The following is a 20773-nucleotide window of genomic DNA, read 5'->3' on the forward strand; positions in this document are numbered from 1 at the left end:
ATCGACATAACGAGTTGTTTAAATGCTGGAAGATGTAAAGCATTAAACTTACCATGTAAGGTATTACCATGGTTTCTGCACATGTACCATGGTATTCATCCATGTTAGAGGATTTAATGTTACAGCTGTTTCACTCATATGAGTCCTATGAATCAGGGATACCGATATCTGTAAAACCGCTGACATCAACCAAAAATTGTGTTTCTTTAGTTTAAATTCCGCTTAAATGCATCTTTATCATGTTATTCTATTACTGCGCATGCGCACATTTTGAAGTCCGTGTAAAGTGATATTAAATGTGTACTGACTGAGATTGTCACGCCACAGAAAAATTGTATTAAACCACCCAGCCAAATGTGAATGATAAAAATTCGCCAAGTAAATAAAATAAGTTATCAAAATCTGTGAAAAATAAGCAAGTTTCTCTGCTCTCAAACGCTGGAGGCGTGTCCGCTGTCAGCGCTGAAAACACGCCCAATCACAGGAAAGCTGCCGCGGTTGTGGCTAGAGGGGATACAGCTACGGCCAAAATCTCGCCGGCGGACGAAAACTGTTTTCGTCCTAATCCTACCCCCCAAACAAACCAACCCTAAACCCAACATTTCACAAGATTTAGGCTGTAGTTGTATACCATCTAGCCAGAACCGCTGTTTTTATCCAAACCTTAAAGCCAACATCTCGCGAGATTTGGCCGTAGCTGTATCTCTTCTAGCCAGAACCAACTGCCGCCCGCTATCATGCTTCCAAATTAGATTGCTGCCGTCTCGTGGTACAACCATAGATATGTATAAAGGCTAGATGGCTTACCGCTGAGTCCCTAATGGCATCACCTGGCGGCCATCTTAGGACAGGACGCTCGCTCACTCGTAGCATTGAGTTTAATGGTGAAGGTACTTTTAAATGACCATAACTTGCTCAATTTTCTACCGATTTTCAAACGGTTTGGTTTTTTACAAACGTTATTAACGTGGCTATAATACTGGATGCTTTGACATGTTTCATGATTTTTTTTATATATTTTTAGTATAGGTATGCAGTGTCATAGTTACATCTTTGACGTTTATAATAAACCAAACCGTTTGAAAATCGGTAAAAAATTAAGCAAGTTATGGTCATTTAAAAGTACCTGCATCATTAAAACTCAATGCTAGGAGTGAGCGAGCGCCCTGTCCTAAGATGGCCGCCAAAATGCAGACGTTCCACTCAATTGGCCAGCAGGGCGGGCGAGCCATCTAGCCTTTATACATATCTATGGGTACAACACCAAGTCCACGAGCTGTAAACGCTTATACGGCTGTAACATACGGTACGATAATTACATGTTCGTATGGCATTGAAATACCGCGAGAGCGATTAAAAATATACAAAGTAGGTCGCTCTTGAATCCTTCTCGCGGTACTTTGATGTCATAAGTCGATAGGTCTGCGCAGCGCCGTTTAAAAGCAAGCATGGGTCTAGATAATATAACATTACAATACAGATACAATAAAGATTTAATGTCGTAGAAGATTTTTAAGATCTAAAGATCTTTTACAATAATTTCACAACCTTGCACCTTATTGCTAAAACATGTAAAGGGCTTTATTAAAATGTTTCAACAAGACTCAATTTGTATGATATAAGAGTTTTAATTTCATTTGTACAGCTAGGAAATACAGGAAACCAGCATATGCTCACGGCCTAAAATAATTATTACATTTTTGTTTTTATTCTCTACAAAACAATATTGTGCATGCAACTATTTAGTAATTAGAAATAAAATTTGAGTAGCCTACATTGTAGTAAGTAGACAGTGTGTGAAGGTCAGGTGACCTCTTAAGGAGATTAACTCTGCAATCCTTTAATGAGTAAAACTCTTTCACAAATGCAACACCTGATGAGTTCATACCAGAAAAATAAATGTTTGCTAAACTTTCTCCTTCACACTAAGCCACGTCTAAAATATTGTTTTTAAAATGGATGATTTATATGGCTATAGCTAGGCATAACTTTTTCTACATTAATTTTAGCAAACACATTTTAAACTACAGCACCCAGAAATGACTCATGACTCAATGTTACGAACCTTAACCCTAGTGTATACCTTTAATAAACCCAAAGTGTGTATGCATCACCACCCTCATATACACACTGTCTCTTTAGTGAGAGTAAAACCATCACAACACAAATGCTTGTCTTAATGTGTTATGTAACTGAAGCTCTCTAAGCTGCACAGGTTAGCCTTCAGAGGATTCCCACATCGTACTTTGACTATATATAGCCAAACTATTCCTGTCTGGTGTTGTCCACGGTGTCTGTCTGCGAAGTGGATGTTGAAGCCTCAGGAAGCAACAAATCATGCGAAAACCCAGTCGAATCGCATCCCTTTTCTCTCACAATACAGCTCAAAGACGGACTTTCTGACCTATGTGCTGCTTTACCTGGTGAAGATGCCTTTCCCACCTGTTACTCAGCGACAGGGCCTTCCCAGCTCTGGGAAAGAGAAACCATTGGGTCCCTCATCGGTCAACACAGTGGAGGAGAAGAGTTTTGTGAAGGACCGGCTAAAGAAGTTGAGCAAGAAAGCCACTCCACACAAAAGCAAACTTCCAATCTTAACCCAGCGGCGGCTCGACTGGTGGGAAGGTAAGAACGCCGCCTTTTACGTCTCCAAGACTGATCTTTCATGCACCTCGGTTGCTTCATCCCCTAAATGTAGTTCTGGCATTAATGTCTCTAAAGATGCAACAAAATCCTACAGAAAAAAACTCGGTGTGTCAGCGACAAACAGCTCCATCACCACAGACAAATGTAGATTACAGTCCTTCTCAAGATGCTCAGGATCAGGCCGTGGACAAAACAATGGAGAAGCTGTGAACCTATCAATCAATCTGACTCCAGAGGCCACCTTACTCCTGCAGAAGCGGAGCCACGGGAAGCAGCTCCATACCATCCGCGGTGGCACTGGAAAGGTTACGGCTCACCACCGGAAAGACCCCTCCGCCAAGTCAGGTTCTCGATCCAACATCCCTCTGGTAAAGATCTCCCTTCTGAATGACCGTCACCGATATGATGATGTGGAATATGAAGAAGAAGATGAACCAGGTGTGGACCAGAACGTACTGCTGAAATGTTCTGAATGGCTGGAGGGGGTGGAGAACACAGAAGGAGTTACAGAACTGGGTAGAGAGGACAAAATGAACAAGAAGACTATCTACTGTTACAGATGAAAAGCCTGATGTCAATACCATTATTGATTAGGAGCAGGGTGCGTAGTACTGTTGTAAGCAATATGCTTGAAAATGATAAATGCATTGACAAGGCTGCTGGTAGGTTTTGAACCTGATTTACAGCAATTATAATTCACTTTAATCAGCCAAGTAGTGGGCACCATGTTTATGCTTATGTGGATATCAAATATTATCCAACGTGTTGGCCTGGAAGATTGGTTTATCATTATTCCAGTGGCATTTTAGTAGATTCAATGAGAAAGGTTTATTGCTGACTAAACCCATTTTGATCCTATTTAAACATTTGTTGGGGGTGGTACCCTTGTGCATCAATAAAAAAAAGTTAGGTTCACATGGACAATTTTGTCCCCTGTCCAAAAAAGTGTCATAAAAATATTATAGATTTATAGTGTTTTCCACTTTCACTGATGCCATTTTTTTTAACCAGCATCAGCTCTAATCACAATGACCAAACATTCATTAATTTTCAGAATTTTTACCCTTCAAATGCTGGTATGTTTACACAATTCCACTGTTGTTTTTTATGAAAAAAAAACGACACCTCCTTTGCTGCGGTTGTAGTCTTGTGATTTCCAGTACAATATATTTTTTTTCATTCAAACTGTTCACACACGCACACACACACACACACACGCACGCACATTCTGGTTTCCATGTTTTGTGGGGACATTTCATAGACGTAATGCATTTTATACTGTACAAACTGTATATTCTATTCCCCTTACCTGCCCCATTCTCTAACCTCAACCATCACAGAAACCCTTCTACTACTTCACATTTTCAAGAAACATCATTCTGTTTGATTTATAAGCTTGTTTTCTCATGGGGACCTCAAAATGTCCTCACAAGATCACAAAAATACTGGTATTCCTATCTTTGTCACCACAACGTGATAATTACCAGGTACACACACACACATAAAATTTTCAGTACACACATACAAACCACACTCTGACATCCATACCAACACACCCACACAATAATAGCTTCATAATATATCTAATTGGCTCTATAATAAGCAGAAAACAACAATAAAGCGATAATTTGCTTTATATGGCAAACCTAAAAAAATGGCACCATCTGGTAAAAAAATAGTAAAAATTTTAATTTTGAAGCCTTGCCAACAGAATGATAGCCTGTTAACAAAGATTGCATCATTTTATAGTTGAATGGCACCGGGATTAAAAATTGCAGTTTAAATGGGTTTCAATGGGGACATTTTTGTCCAAAAGGTCCTGAGAGGAAGTATTTTGTGTACCTAGTAGAAAATAAATTTTTTAAAGGAAATGAAGGTGAAATATTAAAATTCCAATAAAAATGCACACCTGTGGCAAATTTTATGCAGTTAGCATTAACGCAGGCAAAGGACAAAAGGACAAAAAAAAAAACTGAAAAGGACAAAAATGTCCTCAAGGATGCACAAGGGTTAATGATCATGAACCCATGACTGTTGTGTTTAGTGTGATCTGTGTGACAAAGCAAATAATTTCTACTAGATATTTTTCTTAAATGAGAATTTTTGTTTTGATTAAATCAATATATTTTAGGGAGAGCTATAATAATGTACGGTATGGGAAAAATGTGTTTTTTAACCATAAACCATGCAAACACGTTGTATTACACCAAATAACTTTGCTTTAGCAAGGTAATAGATGTTAAAATTTGGTGGTTTAAAAAGCACCTGAGTTTTCAATATAGTTAAAAACTTTACTCTTATAATAAGGTTGACATGAGCATGGGATTGCCCACATTATATTGCACTGTAAGTAAGGGTAAATGTGTAAATGTAATGCGAACACATAGGAAAATTAAACTCTCCTTTAACGCCACCTTAAGGAATGACTGAGTATTTAAATATGATGCAATGAGTTATACTTTTAAGACATATATATATTGACTTAAAAGTCTTTGTCCTTTGTCCATTTTATACATTTTAAACTATCACGACAAACAGATTTGAATGATCTGTTTCATTATACCATTGCAAGCTCTGAATCTTCATCGCAAAAGCACACGACTCTCAGATGTATTCAGCTGTGTAGATCAGACAAACAAACAACATTGTACACTTATAGTACACATCCTGATCCTATTAACAGACAGCTTTTTAAACAAATAAGACTAATACACTAATCAATTGATGGCATATTACAAACAATCATCTAATAACATTCAATTATATCTATAGATGCTCTCAAATGATTGCTATAAGAAGACTTCAAATGATTGTGCTTCTAACATATATTTTCCCTGACAATGAGTAAAGCCAAGGAGGGCGTGATCAACTTTGCATGTGTTTTACATAGATTTCACCAAAGCCAATGAGCTCAACATTACTCAGGGTGCAGAGGGGGAATTTGAGTAACAAACTACTTTGAATGTGCCTAAACCTCAGTGCCAGGTGTGTGAATCTCTGCGCACACGCCATTGCTAAAGAAATCAAAACTGACTACAGAAGTGGACGTGAAACAAAGGATTCTTAACCGGGATTGTGCTTCAGCTAAACCAACGTCATAGTAAGATGAATTTTATTTTATTGAAAGACTTCTCAGTAGTTAGTATAATAGGAAAAAGCCAAATTTTGACACATAAAAGAAAAATAATTATTTGCATAAACTCAAACTTTTTGACTGACTGGTACTTTGTTTCCTAAAGTGGCAAAAATCTCAGATTTTGATAAGCTTTATGATATTCACAAAATTAGCATTACAATGCTGATGATGATCTCAGATTAGTTGAATGTTTAAAATGCACCAGATTGAAAGCAACATGTTGTTTTAGATGGATGAGCTGGATGAGACTCAGCTGAACGCCCATGTGGAAAGTTTGAAACAACAGCTGGGGTATAATAGAGAGAAAACATCCGTCTCTATTCCAGAGTGAGTCTGAAATGCATCCACATCATCTTCTAGATTCAGATCATTAAACATTGATTGTATTAAATTATTGGGATTCCTAAATAAAACTACAAGGGGAGTGATTATAAATAAAAAGCATCTTTCTCATCCTCTTATTTATTTTTAGGCTGGGTAAATGGATTGAGGAGAAAATGGCCGAAGATCCATTTCTGAATCCTGACATACTGAAAGAGAACCCATGGGTGGAGACAGGCAAATGCGTGGTGCTTTAGCGCCACAACCTTCGATTATCGCCATGACTCCACCCACTGCTAAGGTTGCACTTTGACTAGGATGGATAAACTTGCAAATGAATTGGTTGTTAGTTAATCTGGCTTGTTTACTTTAACCAGGCAAAGAAACAGAAAAACTGCTGTTAATCAGTGAAAACATGTATTTATAAAAGTGTAAACAACTTTACAATACAATAAAAAGACACGTGAAGGAACTGTAAATTTTTACAAGAAATGATTAAGCTTATGTTATCATACAGAACTAGATTCAGAACATTTTATTTTTTTGTGCATTTAATAAAGTAGTTAAGAACTCGATCGGGGTCGTTCTCTTACTTGTCGATTTACAACAACTCTCTAATGTGAACGTTTCGGCGCACTGCGTTGGACACGCCCTCGTTGAAGCGGAACCAAACGTCACTGTTACCCACAGCTTTACCGATCTGCATGGCTACACCCACTTTGCCATCTTCACCTGGAGAGAGAGAGAAGTCGAGAGTGATATCAACTGACGTGTTTTACCGTTTTTTATTAATGAACAAGCATGCAGATGCCTTATAATTGACCACGTTTTGTCGAATATTTAAGAAAAGGGCAGAGGTGTGGCCGTTTACAGATTAGGGTCAGTGCAACAAAATGACAATGACGGTACATTCACATGGGCGAAAGCGTTCTTAAAAGATAAATCCAGATAATTTACTCACCACCATGTCATCTAAAATGTTGACGTCTTTCTTTGTTCAGTCGAGAAGAAATTATGTTTTTTTTTTGAGGAAAACATTGCAGGATTTTTCTCATTTTAATGGACTTTAATAGAGCCCAACATTTAATACTTAACACTTAACAGTTTTTTTCAACGGAGTTTCAAAGGACTCTAAACGATCCCAAACGAGACATAAGGGTCTTATCTAGTGAAACGATTGTCATTTTTGACAAGAAAAATAAAAATATGCTCTTTTAAACCACAACTTTTCGTCTAGGTCCGGTCCAGCAGCGTGACCTAACGTAAATGCGTAGTGACGTAGAGAGGTCACGTGTTACATATATAAAACGCACATTTGCGGACCATTGTAAACAATAAACTGACACAAATACATTAATTAGTATCAGTTGACATACAACAACGTAGGAACGGTCCTCGTTCTCAACACTTGTAAACACTGGGGCGGAGTTTCGCGTTCGTCCTCTGTGAACGCTTGACATCATGACGTATTGCGTGGGGTCACGCTGACGCATCACAACCGGATCTAGACGAAAAGTTGTTGTTTAAAAGAGCATATTTTTTATTTTTCTTGTCAAAAATGACAATCGTTTTGGTAGATAAGACCCTTATGCCTCGTTTGGGATCGTTTAGAGTCCTTTGAAACTCCGTTGAAAAAAACTGTTAAGTGTTGAGTTGAGTATTAAATGTTGGGCTCTATTAAAGTCCATTAAAATTAGAAAAATCCTGCAATGTTTTCCTCAAAAAACATAATTTCTTCTCGACTGAACAAAGAATGACATCAACATTTTGGATGACATGGTGGCGAGTAAATATCTGGATTTTTCTTTTAAGAAAATGGAATATTCCTTTAACGCTTCTCATTTACTTTTAATGGTTGACATCATGCTTTGCCGAACTGAATTGTGGATCTGTCAACGTCGCGTCACTGCCGTTGCTCGCGGCAGAAGTTGAACATTTTTTTAACTTTTCAAGCGCCAACGCGTGTGTCAGCCAATCAAATTGCCTTAACCTAGTGCGAACCAGCCAATTACGTTTATGCAAGACCGGAGAGCATGTGTTGCGGCCACCGTGATTGGCTGTTGGCCACGCTTCAGACAAGCCTTCCGCCAAGCGTTAACGCTTTTGCCCCGTGTGAATGTACTGTGAATGTCAATTGCGAGGGAGCATTTTACATTAAAGGTAAAAAACAAACCTGTAATGGTGACCACAGGCTTCTCTTTAGGTACAATGGCTCGTCCAAAGAAATCCAATTCAGGCTGTTAACATAAAAAAAAAACATTTCACCCAAATTAATCTTGGATTGCTGTCTGACATAAGTTAACTATATGTAGAGAGAAACACGGTGGTATTAATGGAGGTGATCATAACATGTTGCCGTAGGATCACTGCAAAAATAATGTAAAGAAAGCATTATAATGGATAAACGTTTAAAGGTGCTGTGTGTAGATTTTAGCGGCATCTAGTGGTGAGACTGCAAATTGCAACCAATGGCTCAGTCCACAGCTCACCCCTCCCTTTCGAAACTTTGAGAAACTATGGCACTAACATGTTGTCTGAGACAATGCAGTGACGAAACACGCTCAATAGAGCAGTTTGTCCGTTTAGGGCTACTGTAGAAACACGGTGGCGAAATGGCAACTTCCATGTAAGGGGACTTGCAGTGTATGTAGATTAAAAATGCCTCATTCTAAGGTAATAATACAGATAATTTTGTAAGGTCTTATACATCACTGATAATATAGTTGTATATTATATTGCATTTCTGTCAAGAGATCCTTTTAAAAGTTACACAATAAAAGTTAAAGCTCTGAATTTACCTAGAACTGGCATGCCTTGTTATCACTGGCTATCAAACATAGACACGTAAGGTTACAGATTAAGTAAAAATGTAAAGGTTTATTTTTTAAGTGTGTACTTCTGTGTCAAAAGTCATAAGCCTCGATTTGTTTTGGGACGGAAATTGCCCATTTACTGGTCAAAATTTTGTGCATACAGTACACCAGCTGGCTAAATCACACATGGGGCCTTATGAAGGTATAGAAGTAAAGGTATGTTGTAAATGTTTTAACAAAATTGTTAGAGATACAATGCATTGATTCTGAAACACCAAAAACATGTCAAATGGTTTTGTGGCAATACATATAGGATTAACGGTACTGCTGAGGTAATTTAAGACAAGTCAAATAAGAGAGAAAGGATTTGAGGTGGACGATGGATGTAGATGTTTTACCCTGCTTTCCACCGTTGTCTGTTTCACAATGTTCTCCAGCCTCTGCTGATGATTTCTGTTTGTCGGTTTCTTCACCTCCACTTTTTTCTTTTCTTGATCCTTATTCACCATCTCAGTCTAAAGACAACATAAAATGACTCCAGTCAAAGTCACAATGAAATTGAAATGAAAAACGCATTTTTTTGTAGAATATTGTGGTGTTGTTTTTTTTACAAATTACTTATCTGTAAGCTTTTTAAAAATTCATGTGCTCTTCTAATTTTTTATAAAAAACGCACGGGAGGGTAAGATTGCAGGGCAAATAAGACTAATCGCTTATTCCGTTTCATTGTGACTTTAAAGTTATTTGTTGTTCATATCAAAATACATTGTATAGCAGTATACAGTGATGGTCAAAATCAGATCACTGACTGGATGCGACAATAAATATATTTGTTTTTGAATTCATACCATTATACCCAAGTAACAAATACAACTAAAAGCCCTGTCTTCCCTATGGACTCCCTATCTATTGAGGTACAGAAGCACTGATTATACAGTATCAGTCCATAAGTTTAAAGTCTGTTTAAATGGATCTTACGTTTTGTGGGTTTCGTTTTTGCTGGGCCCTCTCCATCCTTCTCATCTTTTCTAACTCCGTCTCCCTGGCGATCAGCTGCTTCACCTGATAGGTCAACTGTCTCCGCGGAGGCAAACCCGGAAACCGGACCGCATCTTCTATGTTGCTATGAAAATAAGCACGCAATGTCACAAAACTTTGAAAAGAGGATAATAAACACCATAAGCCTTTTCTATAACTTTTTTGATAAATAAATGAGAATGTAAAAAATGGATTCTAATGAAAAGATGTGATGGAGATGTGATGTTTTAAAAAGTATAGGGAGGTAAACTTAATAATCCATCTTATTTAAAAGGCAAAACGCTGTTCTTAACTCTTTCCCCGCCATTGACAATTAAAAGAAAAAAAGAAAACATTTGCATTAAAAAAAAACGTGTTTCTAAAGAATTTTTATGTTGATCTGCAATACCGCAATTACCCAATTTATGAAAACAAAAATGAAGCCAAAACGTTATTTACTAATTTTAAACTCTAAGGGGTGGTTTTCCAGACAGGGATTATACTAGTACTAGACTAAAATAAATGTAAGAGCAGTCAAAACTGGAAACAACTTGCAGTGACATATCTTAAAATACATCAGTGCCCTTTGTTTTGACTCAAAATGCACACAAGTAGGAATGCTTAACGATTAATCGCGATTAATCGCGAATAATCGTTAGCAGAATAAAATTTTTTGTTTACATCATATATGTGTGTGTGAACTGTGTATAATAACTTTGTTTAAATAAATGTACACACATGCATGTATATGTTTTAGAAATGTTTACATGTGTATAAACATTTGTATAATTATGTACAATTTATATTATATATAAATATAAATACTTAATATATAAAAAAAATTCTTAAAATTATACATGAATGTGTTCATATTTATATATATATATACATATTTATTATACACAGTTTACACACATATGTGATGTAAACAAAAACTTTTATTCTGCTAACGATTAATCGCGATTAAAGGCGCTCTAAGCGAATAATGTGCGACGTCACTTCCTGTTGATGTTTGAACTGTTTTCAAACAGACAGAGCGTAGCTAACTCCTCCCCCTCCCTTCCGTGCTTTCATGAACGCGCCCAACCCCCACCCCCAAATCCTTCTTGTCGTTTATTGGCTGGAATACTTTGTTTAGTTTTGTGATGCTAGGTTTGGCCATTTGTTGATATTGCCGTTTGTGAAGCCTCGGCTGTCTACAGAGATCGCGTTTTTTTACAGTTTGATCAGCGGACAGGCAGCAAGCAGATAGTGAGGAGATGTTTCCGGTATGTAACAAAAAATGTTTTATGGTCTAAAACGCTTCAATTCGCTTAGAGCACCTTTAATTGTTTAGCATCCCTACACACAAGTAATGTTTTTAGTAAGGCTTAAGATAATCCATGTCCGGGAAACTGCCCTTATGTATGTTTTGATAATCGTTCTGAATATGATCTCTAGCAAAATTCCTTCACAAAAATGCAATTATTTCAGCTCTTTTGCTAAAAATTATTTTTAAAGGAAAAAGACCCATATTTAAGAGTTATAAGCAGAGAAAATATATATATAGGATAAAAAGTTTTTCCCCGTTTTGTTTGTTTGATTGAAAGCAAAGGATCTGTTCTTTCATTTGATATATTTGTATGTTTATATATTTCTAGAAGAAACGTTTCCTTGACATTTTTTTGAATTGAAACTTTTGTGAAAATCACAAAAAATGCTGGCGGGGAATGAGTTAAAAATATGTAATATATTATTATATCTTTATTAATCATAGTATCACCCAGCCCAAACTGTGGTAGACTAATGGGACAGGTTCATGTTGTTCAGGATTTGTATGTACTCACGGCTCTAACACATAAATGTACTGTCCTTCAGGCGTACGGTCCTGTCTGTAGGTCAGGTTGTAGTTGATCATGTTGTCAATCAAATCACAGAGCTGCTGCTTTTCTCTAGTGCTGTAAAGTTGAGGGTTGACCTGACACAAACACAAACCAAAACTTAATTTCTCACGTGCATTTCATGGGAATCAAACCCATTACCATGGTGTTGCGAGCACAATGCTTTGCAGTAAAGAATACTTTTTATGCTTTGACACAAACACTTACTGGCCGCAGTTTAGGAGAGATGAGCTCCAGCAAAAGGGTGATGACGTCCAAGCAGAGACTGTTTAAGCAAACGCGGGTCTGTATTGCTGGAGGGATATCATTCAACATGGCCAGCAGTGCGTTCTTTGTGTGCTGGGTTTTAGTTAAAGCCTAGAAATAAATGAAAAACTTATTTGATTCAAACTGTTGTCATGGCTGAAAAACTAAAATAAGAGAAAACAAAACAAATGAACGCACATCGACAGATGAAATTCTGTCATCATTTTCTCATCCTCAATATAGGGATGCATAACGATTAATCGTTATTAATCTATAGCAGAATAAAAGTTTTTGTTTACATCATATATGTGTGTGTGAACTGTGAATAATAATTACGTATATATAAATACACAAACATGCATGTATAATTATAAGAAAGAATAAATATTTATATATTTAATATTTATATTTATAGATAATATAAATTAAACATAAATATACAAATGTATATACACACGTTAACATTTCTTAAATTAATAACATTTGTAAATTAACATTTCGCAATTAATTGTTATGCATCCCTATTTCAAACCTGTATACATTTATTTGTTCTGCTGAATACAAGGAAGATATTTAGAAAAATGTTTGTAACAAAGCAGATCTGGGGCACCATTCACTTCCATTGTAGGAAAGAATAATACTATGGAAGTGAATGGTGCCCCAGATCTTCTTGGTTATTAACATTTTTCATTTTAATAAGACAATCATTTCACTTCATTGTTCATAGTGAACAAGCGGTAATAAATGACGTAAAGAAGATTTTAAATTAAAATTATGTCCTAACTGTGGTCTTTGGACGGTTGTGGGCGGGGCTTGCGCAAAGTGATGTCAGTTTGTTCAGAAAAGGCCAACAGATTGTCCCATAAGACTGGTATTTAAAAATAGAAGTGGTCAGATTTTTATCATTACAGGGTTGTTGTGCTTACACACAGACGACACAACTATGTTTAAACTGCATATAAAAGTGAATTTCTCATATTAGGTGACCTTTAAAGTGGGTGCTCGACCAAAAAAGTCTACCGAAAAAAAAAGCTACCGAAAGCTTCAAATGTATTATATAGCATGTGACAGTGTGAGTATGCAGGCTCAGACGGTATCCATAGAAGGGAAAAGAAAGGATATTATGGATCACGACATGTACTCTCTTTCTCACCTCATAGTGACTGTTTGGATAGTTGATTCGGGGGACGGAGTTTGCGGCGTACAGGTAGTGGAACGCGACAGGCAGGAAAGGTAAGTAGCGCATGAGTGAATAGTTTTGTCCGTGTAAGATAAACTCATTCAGTACATCTGAGAAACACAACCAGTCCAGCCCCGAGCACACACCCAACATCCCAGGATCCTTCAGCTTCATGCTGAGAAAATTATCATATAGACCCTGAAAGAAAGAAAGGGAGAATAAGCATTGTGTCGGTCACACACTCATTCAAAAAAACAATTATTACTATTTATTTAACCATATGCACATTTTACCGTTTTGCGAAATGGTCACTATGTCACTGAAACTTTGCAAAGAAGTTGTTATAGCAGGTTTGGGGTGCACCAGCAATAAAACAAATCTAAAACTTATCTAAAGAGGGAAGTTATAAAAGCAAAAAGATGTATAACTTGGGAGACAGTGGGAGAAACAATAAAAGAAGACCTGAGGGACAAACAAACTGATAAAAAATGTATAATCCATTGAAACAAAGCAATATGTAGAGACTTACCTGAGTAAGTTTTTCATGCTCTCCATTAGAAGAGACCAGATGTAAGATGTTTTGAAATCTTTGTGCACCATCTTTAGGTCCCGACTCATCAAACCCTGCAAAAGGATCTCCGCCAATCCTCTTCCTAAATGGCAACACCAACAACCAAATAACAGAGATTTTACAATTGATAAAGTAGTAAACAATAAAACACTTTACATAAAGGACAAATGGCCAGTGCATATTTGATCTGCTTTAAGAGTATGTGATTTAATGTACCGTTTCAGTCTGGGAAGCTGGAAGATTTCCTGCCAAACTGAGAAAAGTCCCTTGTTTTGGTCTTTCAATCCAACACACATGGAACTAACGCTGCGCTGATCCAGGTGCTTCTGACCACGACTGTGTAAAAACTACACATAAACAGTGAAAGCAGGCTATTACAAGTAACAGATGAGCATTAAGGTCAATCTGGATGAGTGACATCGATTTATCTCACCTGTAATGTGTTGATGCATGAACGGATGTCATTGTCTGTTTTCTCACACAAGGCCATCAGTGTGCCCGTGTCTGCCTTCATACCCTGTCGACGTGTGATCTACACATACAATACATGTTAAGGCTTTTTCTTAATACATTTATTTGTTGCATGCATATAATATAGGTGCTTAACCTCTGTTAGTCTTTGAGCCAACCGGGAGGGCAGCGTCTGTGGAAAGGTCAAAAGAAATGCTTGCTGTCTCAGCGGTCTCAAAGCTGGAACATAACTGGGAGGGGCGACAGTGGGTTCAAATTTTTTGAGTAAAACTTTATAATATATTCGTAAGATAAATTCTTATTATTTGTATTTAAATAAGACCAATCTACCTTTCTATGTAACATACTTAAAACAGTTATGATCAGTCTTGAAGAAAAAAATTCATGACTAACTTTTAAGACTAGCCTTAAAGTTTTATGCAACCGGCCACTGAACTTTGATCAAACAATGGAATAGATGTGTGGCTTACAGGTCATTGCAGATGCAAATGATTGGGCGAAGCAGCACCGTCTGTTTCTTCTTTTTCTTTTTTAACGCATTAACTCCCGACTCTTCTCCTTCTTTGCTGTCCTTTCTGTTCAGGGTGGCCAACAGGATGTTGATGGCAGCCTGATCCAATCAGAAACAGAATTAGAGATGGCTGCTTGATTCTAATTACCAATAAGATAGAGAGATTGATATTAGCTCTTACTGCAGGAGCTCCATCAATTTCATCTATAATGAGACAGTTGGGCTTTTCATTGGCTCCCAGGACTGACTTCATCTGTGTCGCGGTATCGATCCGTTTCTGAAAGAGCTCTGCGCTGCGATCGTCGCTGAGAAAAGATCAACACTATAAGTTTGCGTGTATGCATTTGTGTGCATAGTTTTATTTACAAATGGAAAACGTTTGTATGACATCAGTAGCTTGCTTTGCTTTACCTAGCATTGATTTCTACCACGTTGTATCCAGCGTGCTTGGCAATAATGTGAGCTAGCGTTGTCTTTCCTAATCCAGGAGGTCCGGATAAGAGTGCGGCCTATGTAATATAAGACACACAGTTAAACAACAAGCATTTTAAATCTGGCTTTTTCTATGTTCAAGTGCTATAATTGGGTCCCCAGTGCTTCTATTAACCTAGAAAACGTGAATAAGAACAACCCAGTTAGTTTGTTTTGGTAAACCAGTCATTGCAAGCATGTGAAAAAATAGGTGATTTAGATTTTGCCTCTTTTGTGACATGTAGTGAGTCTTAGTGCAGATTAAGGGGCGGTATTATTGTAATATCCAACCATGGCACTGCCATTTAGTGCAGAGAGAAAAAATAATAAATCAACAGCACAACTGAGTTTCAATTTCAACAAACCACCATTATGGCGATCAGTGTTTGCATTTCATCAGCTTATTTGCATTTTAAAGGACACACCCCAAAACGGCACATTTTTGCTCGCACCTACCAAGTGGCAATTTTAACATGCTATAGCAAATGAGCTTATAATAATAATTTATTTTGAGCTAAAACTTTACATACACACTCTAGGGATGCCAAAGACTTACTTCTTTAAAATCGTATAATTTGTCCCCTTTAATAGAGTAAAGCGGCGTGCACACCAAACCTTTTACGCCCGCGGCCGGTGCATGTTTTTAATTGTTTCCAATAACAATAAGAAGAGTTTAAAAGTTTTGGTGTGCACAACCCTTAAAAATGCATTTAACAAAGCACAATGTAAAATCCAGGCCACCATGAACTTAATCTGCATAACGTTACATAATTAATTTGTAAAAAAAACAGCAATATTCTTAGTAAAAAAATTAACATATTTTCCTGGGTACCTTTATTTGAAAAAATATGATGTTGGTATTTTAATAAAGTTTTTTTCTAATATATTTTTACTGAATTGAAATAGATGTCGGTGTTAAATTTACACGTAAAAACAGTTTGTCACCTTAAATTTAGGTCTTTTATACTGGTCCAGTTCAGCCTCCAGTATCTCTTCTGTGATCTGACTCTTGGTTTTAAACCGCTGAGACTGATTTTGATTCTGGGCATTCGTAACATTTGACCTGACTTCCGGGTGGGCCGGACGGGGTTTCCTTTCTCGACCAAAGACCACGGTATCCCATAGCTTTAGCCACTTGAGCAGACAGCGATTAGTGAACTGTGGAGATAGACATACTATGTAAATTAATTACTAAGCAAATGCTTAGTTGAGGGACATTTTTCCAGCTCCCCTAGAGTTAAACAACAGAATTTTACCTTTTTGAAATCCATTCAGCCAATCTACAGGTCTTGCGATACCACTTTTAGCATAATCCATTAAATCTGCTTAAACCATTAGCATCGCGCTCAAAGATTGTCAAAGTGTTTATGATATTTTTCCTATTTAAAACTTGTCTCTTCTGTACTTACATTGTTTACTAAAACTGACAGAAAATTTGCGATAAGGATTCACAGCAGGCGCAATGATATTACGCAGTCCCTGAAAATAGTCCCCTTGGTAATTTTTGGGGCACTGTGTATTATTATTGCGCCTGCTGCAGCCATGGTATGGCAGAAAAGTCCTTGATTATTAAGCCAAAATGAGAGTATAGTTCCTAACCATATTAGCCTAGAAAATCGCAACTTTTAATTTTTTGTCAGTCTTAGTACACGATGTAACTACAGAAGAGTCAAGTTTCAATAGGAAAAATATCTTAACTCTTTGGTCATTTTTGAGCGCAATGCTAATGGTCTAATCAGATTCAATGGATTATGCTAAGCTATGCTAAAAGTGCTAGCGTCAGACCCGGAGATCAGCTGAATGGATTCCATAACCATACATTTTTAAAAATGTATTTTTAAAAATAGTGGAGTGTCCCTTTAACAAACAATCAAGCACACTGGAAGGCCTTGAAGAGTCAATATGGGAACAAAAATCCTGTTATAAACTCACATCATCGCTTAGAAGTTCAGTATAATGTCGTGGTGAGAACTGATCCACCCACAGTCGAGAAGATGAGCCTTCATCTTCTCCGCAATCACCATCCACACCAGAGTCTACCTGCTCTTCTCCCAGAAGGTCTGGATCTATACCACTGCAAAGTAATTAAGAGTTTACATGGGTACACTTCTTATTTACAAAAATAAGCAATAGTAAAATTGGTTCAAATTCAATACTGCACAAAACAAACACGCACCTGTTCAAAAGTTCTGTCAGTCTTTGGGATTCTTCGACTACCTGTCGATGACGCTGGGGTAAAAAGGCAAACGATTCAGACAGATTCCCCTCCTATATATTATGTTTTTTTCAGGTTTGCTTGTGTATGTAAGGTCATGCATTCTTACTTGCTCTGTAATTTGTTCTTTCATGACTTCAATAGGAACCGCAAGCAGTCCGAGTCCGTTCTGTGAGTTACGGAAGGCTCTGGGGTCCGGAGCCTGAGGAGATGGATAAGAAACGTCAATAAATAAATACAACGCGCTATGAGATCCTACAAAATAAAGAAACGTCCTAAAAGGACTGAAACCTTATTCTCTTCCTCCTTTCTGTTGAGGTAAACTCTATTGCCTGAGGAGTCTGTGACCGTGATGTAATCGCCGATGGCTGGAGGGCGTTTCTGAGCGTAGCGTCTTGATGCTGTCAGTCGCTTTGGTGAATCCTGGAATGCTACCAGTCCACTAATATCCAACACATTAGTTGTAATCTTGGTGACCGCTGGTCTGTCGGGACTTAGTGACAATGAAATTTCAGGCCTGTAACAAGTATAAATTATTAACAGTAACAGTGCCTACTAGGGTTGTCATAGCCAAAAACACTAAAAACTGAGATAAAATGTGACTTTCAATCCTCTGTTATGAGTATAAACTTTTACCCATTTCTCGCTGGTCCATCATAAACCTCTGGCGAGGAGGGAGGTGTGATGTCATCATCATCGTCAACACCAAACTGGAGCTTTTTTGCCACATCTTGTCTTCGTTTCTTCGGTTTGGGGGCTGTTAGGAAACACAAAAGTAAGTATATTATTAATATACTTTCACCCGCTTCACAAAAGCATTATAGGCAACTGAGCAACATAATACATACTGTTCTTTGTGTCAGAATATAAATTATAATGTAATGGACTCACTTAAGGATTCCTCCTCCACACATACTGGGGGTGAGGTGTCTGATGTGGCGTCTATGGGATGTTTATTATTTGTGGTTTTACTTGATACGATGTCACCTGATGCAATGGCCTCTTCAAACGTCTGTGACTGCAGCTTCTTATTCCGGAACTCCGACACTTTCCCAATTGATGGAGGCTCCACTAGATAATGATTACAAAATCATCATAATTTAGTGTAATGTACAGTCTATAACTAATTCCTTTATGGATAGTTTGGACAGTTGGATAAAAACTAATCACAATCCTTGATTTGAAGTTTAAATATTGTCAATTGCAAATAAAACAAACAGATCTATCAATATAATTAGTATAAAAAAATGAGACTTAAAAATTGCACATTTATTTAGTCTAAAAAAAAACTCGAATAAATCATATTCTGTCACTAGCCAAGATATATTTTTGATTTCTTTATTTCTTCGAAGTACCATCTTTACAATAATAACTGATGGTAATACAATAGTATATGTCATGTGATGTCATTGAATAATTACCAAAGAAAGTACTTTGCAGTGGACTGCAATGCTCTTTAATAATACTGTGGTACTAGCATTTAAAATAATAAAAAGCACTCTTAACTAGCTAAACACACTTTTAGATTAAAGGTCATTACATTATCAACCAATGTACTTAAACAAATCTGTTTAACTTACGATCCATTTCAGCCATCACTTCTAATTCGTCCGCAAACTGCTGCTCAAAATCATCTTCAATGCCGTACATTTCGTCGTATTCGTCCATGTTTGCGGTTACTTTTCTGTTTATTGTCAAAGGTTTGAGTTATTTTGGCATATAAATAAAGAAATGACGGAACGTGCACAAGAAAGTTTCGCGCAAAATTTTTTGTGTATGTAAGTGTACTTCCGGTTCCTTTAAAGACTTTCATCCGCTTGATAAAAGTCCCTCAATTGAAGGCTCTTAAATTTTTATCTTAATTAAATACGTTAATTTAAAACATTATTACATTCTGTATAATTTTATACGTTTACTGAAGAATAATAACTGTACGCTTGTTTTCGTTTTTAAAATATAAAATTACAATCTAAGATTAATCTGGAAATACGTTACCATTACGTTTGCAAGTAAGGGACACACCTAATGAATTTGCAGAATGACGGCGACCAATCATATTTGCACCTGTGCAATATTAATATTTATTACGGGGCTGTAATTTGCATATTCCTGCAGATCTACACACAGCGCAAACATACGAAGAAAAAACTGAACAAATTTACATTACATTTTTTTTTTAACGCACTTAATGTGTAATCAATTCAGCGCTATTATTATATATACGAGGGTTTTTTTTTTGTAGATTTGTTGATTACCATCGTGGTCAATGATAGAGAAGAATTTGGACTATTTAATATAGTCGATGTTACTTTGAGTTTGTGCTGTCACAGATAGCACATATAATAAAATTGGATCGATACAGAGAAGATTAGCATGGCCCCTGAAGCAAGGATGACACGCATAATCGTGAAGCGAATCCAAATTTTTGCGGTTTTCAAAAATTACGTAAAGTTACCAAAAATAACTTTTTCAAAAATTCTATTCAAAACTACATCAAGTTACCAAAAATTACTCTAAAATCTATTTTGGTTGAAAGCTGTGTTCTAATATTGCTATAATAGCTTGTCCCCACTAGATGACAGCAAAGTGTATGTCATAAGTACACGCACCAATCGTGCATTTGTTCTTTGTTTAAACAATTAAACCATAAACCACGGCGAAATCTATTTTCCTAATGGGTGCTCACAAGAAAAATACTATAGAAAATAAAATACATAGATATTATAGTGTTTTTGAACCTTACAATAGTAAATATTAAAGTAAACTACATTACACTACAATTTATTAATTTACTTTAGTTTATACCACAAATTTGTACAGTATACTACAGTAATAACACTGTACTATAGTATAATTACTAAAATATACTACGATTAACTAAAGTTTACTAAAGTTAATACTACTACAGAATGTTTTATTTTGGTAGACAAATACATCTGCATCACTTGTACACACTATAAATAATTTATTTGTGTTATTAAACAAAAATGTTTTCATTAGGATAAAACAAACTGTGAAGCATTAACGTTAGTTTTAGATGGGTTGACAATATTTGTTGACTAAAATTTTCTCGATGTAATGAATGTCTATTGTTTCCTTACATTTTAAAAGGACAATACTGAGAAAATTACGGAACAAAAACGTCATATATAGTGTTTTGACAATTTATTGTTTATTAACCAATGTTACTTATCTTTCGTGTCATTAATAAACAGTGCAAAAAATAAGTCGCTTTTATTGCCCATCTAATAAGCAGAGAGAACATTCTGTGTTGAATTTAGAAGGGCTTCGTTAA

The 20773-nt window shown here is 36.6% G+C and overlaps 3 protein-coding genes and 1 non-coding gene across 4 annotated transcripts; 3 read left to right on the forward strand and 1 right to left on the reverse strand.

Annotated features, from left to right (window-relative positions):
• Nucleotides 1-1895: 1895 nt before the first annotated feature.
• LOC135735485 (uncharacterized) lies at nucleotides 1896-3211 on the forward strand. The gene has a single exon (XM_065253907.1). The coding sequence runs from the start codon at nucleotides 2310-2312 to the stop codon at nucleotides 3207-3209; it is 900 nt and encodes a 299-aa protein (XP_065109979.1). The 5' UTR covers nucleotides 1896-2309; the 3' UTR covers nucleotides 3210-3211.
• A 2229-nt stretch (nucleotides 3212-5440) lies between these two features.
• gng13a (guanine nucleotide binding protein (G protein), gamma 13a) lies at nucleotides 5441-6580 on the forward strand. The gene is made up of 3 exons (XM_065254257.1): nucleotides 5441-5746; nucleotides 6012-6109; nucleotides 6255-6580. The coding sequence occupies exons 2-3, from the start codon at nucleotides 6012-6014 to the stop codon at nucleotides 6358-6360; spliced, it is 204 nt and encodes a 67-aa protein (XP_065110329.1). The 5' UTR covers nucleotides 5441-5746; the 3' UTR covers nucleotides 6361-6580.
• A 121-nt stretch (nucleotides 6581-6701) lies between these two features.
• Nucleotides 6702-19264, reverse strand: chtf18 (CTF18, chromosome transmission fidelity factor 18 homolog (S. cerevisiae)). Its single transcript, XM_065254253.2, has 22 exons — nucleotides 19059-19264; nucleotides 18370-18549; nucleotides 18115-18235; nucleotides 17770-17995; nucleotides 17588-17680; nucleotides 17440-17492; nucleotides 17196-17337; nucleotides 16209-16421; nucleotides 15204-15301; nucleotides 14974-15097; nucleotides 14752-14891; nucleotides 14418-14511; nucleotides 14244-14342; nucleotides 14027-14157; nucleotides 13769-13892; nucleotides 13213-13437; nucleotides 12021-12170; nucleotides 11760-11890; nucleotides 9895-10039; nucleotides 9315-9431; nucleotides 8277-8340; nucleotides 6702-6835 (listed from the first exon to the last, which is right to left on the reverse strand). The coding sequence occupies exons 1-22, from the start codon at nucleotides 19144-19146 to the stop codon at nucleotides 6705-6707; spliced, it is 2889 nt and encodes a 962-aa protein (XP_065110325.1). The 5' UTR covers nucleotides 19147-19264; the 3' UTR covers nucleotides 6702-6704.
• A 532-nt stretch (nucleotides 19265-19796) lies between these two features.
• LOC135736160 (U6 spliceosomal RNA) lies at nucleotides 19797-19904 on the forward strand. The gene has a single exon (XR_010527814.1). It is a non-coding gene; the product is annotated as a U6 spliceosomal RNA (small nuclear RNA).
• Nucleotides 19905-20773: the final 869 nt, after the last annotated feature.

The sequence above is a fragment of the Paramisgurnus dabryanus genome, chromosome 4 (genome assembly GCF_030506205.2).
Source record: "Paramisgurnus dabryanus chromosome 4, PD_genome_1.1, whole genome shotgun sequence".
Lineage (NCBI taxonomy): Eukaryota > Metazoa > Chordata > Actinopteri > Cypriniformes > Cobitidae > Paramisgurnus > Paramisgurnus dabryanus.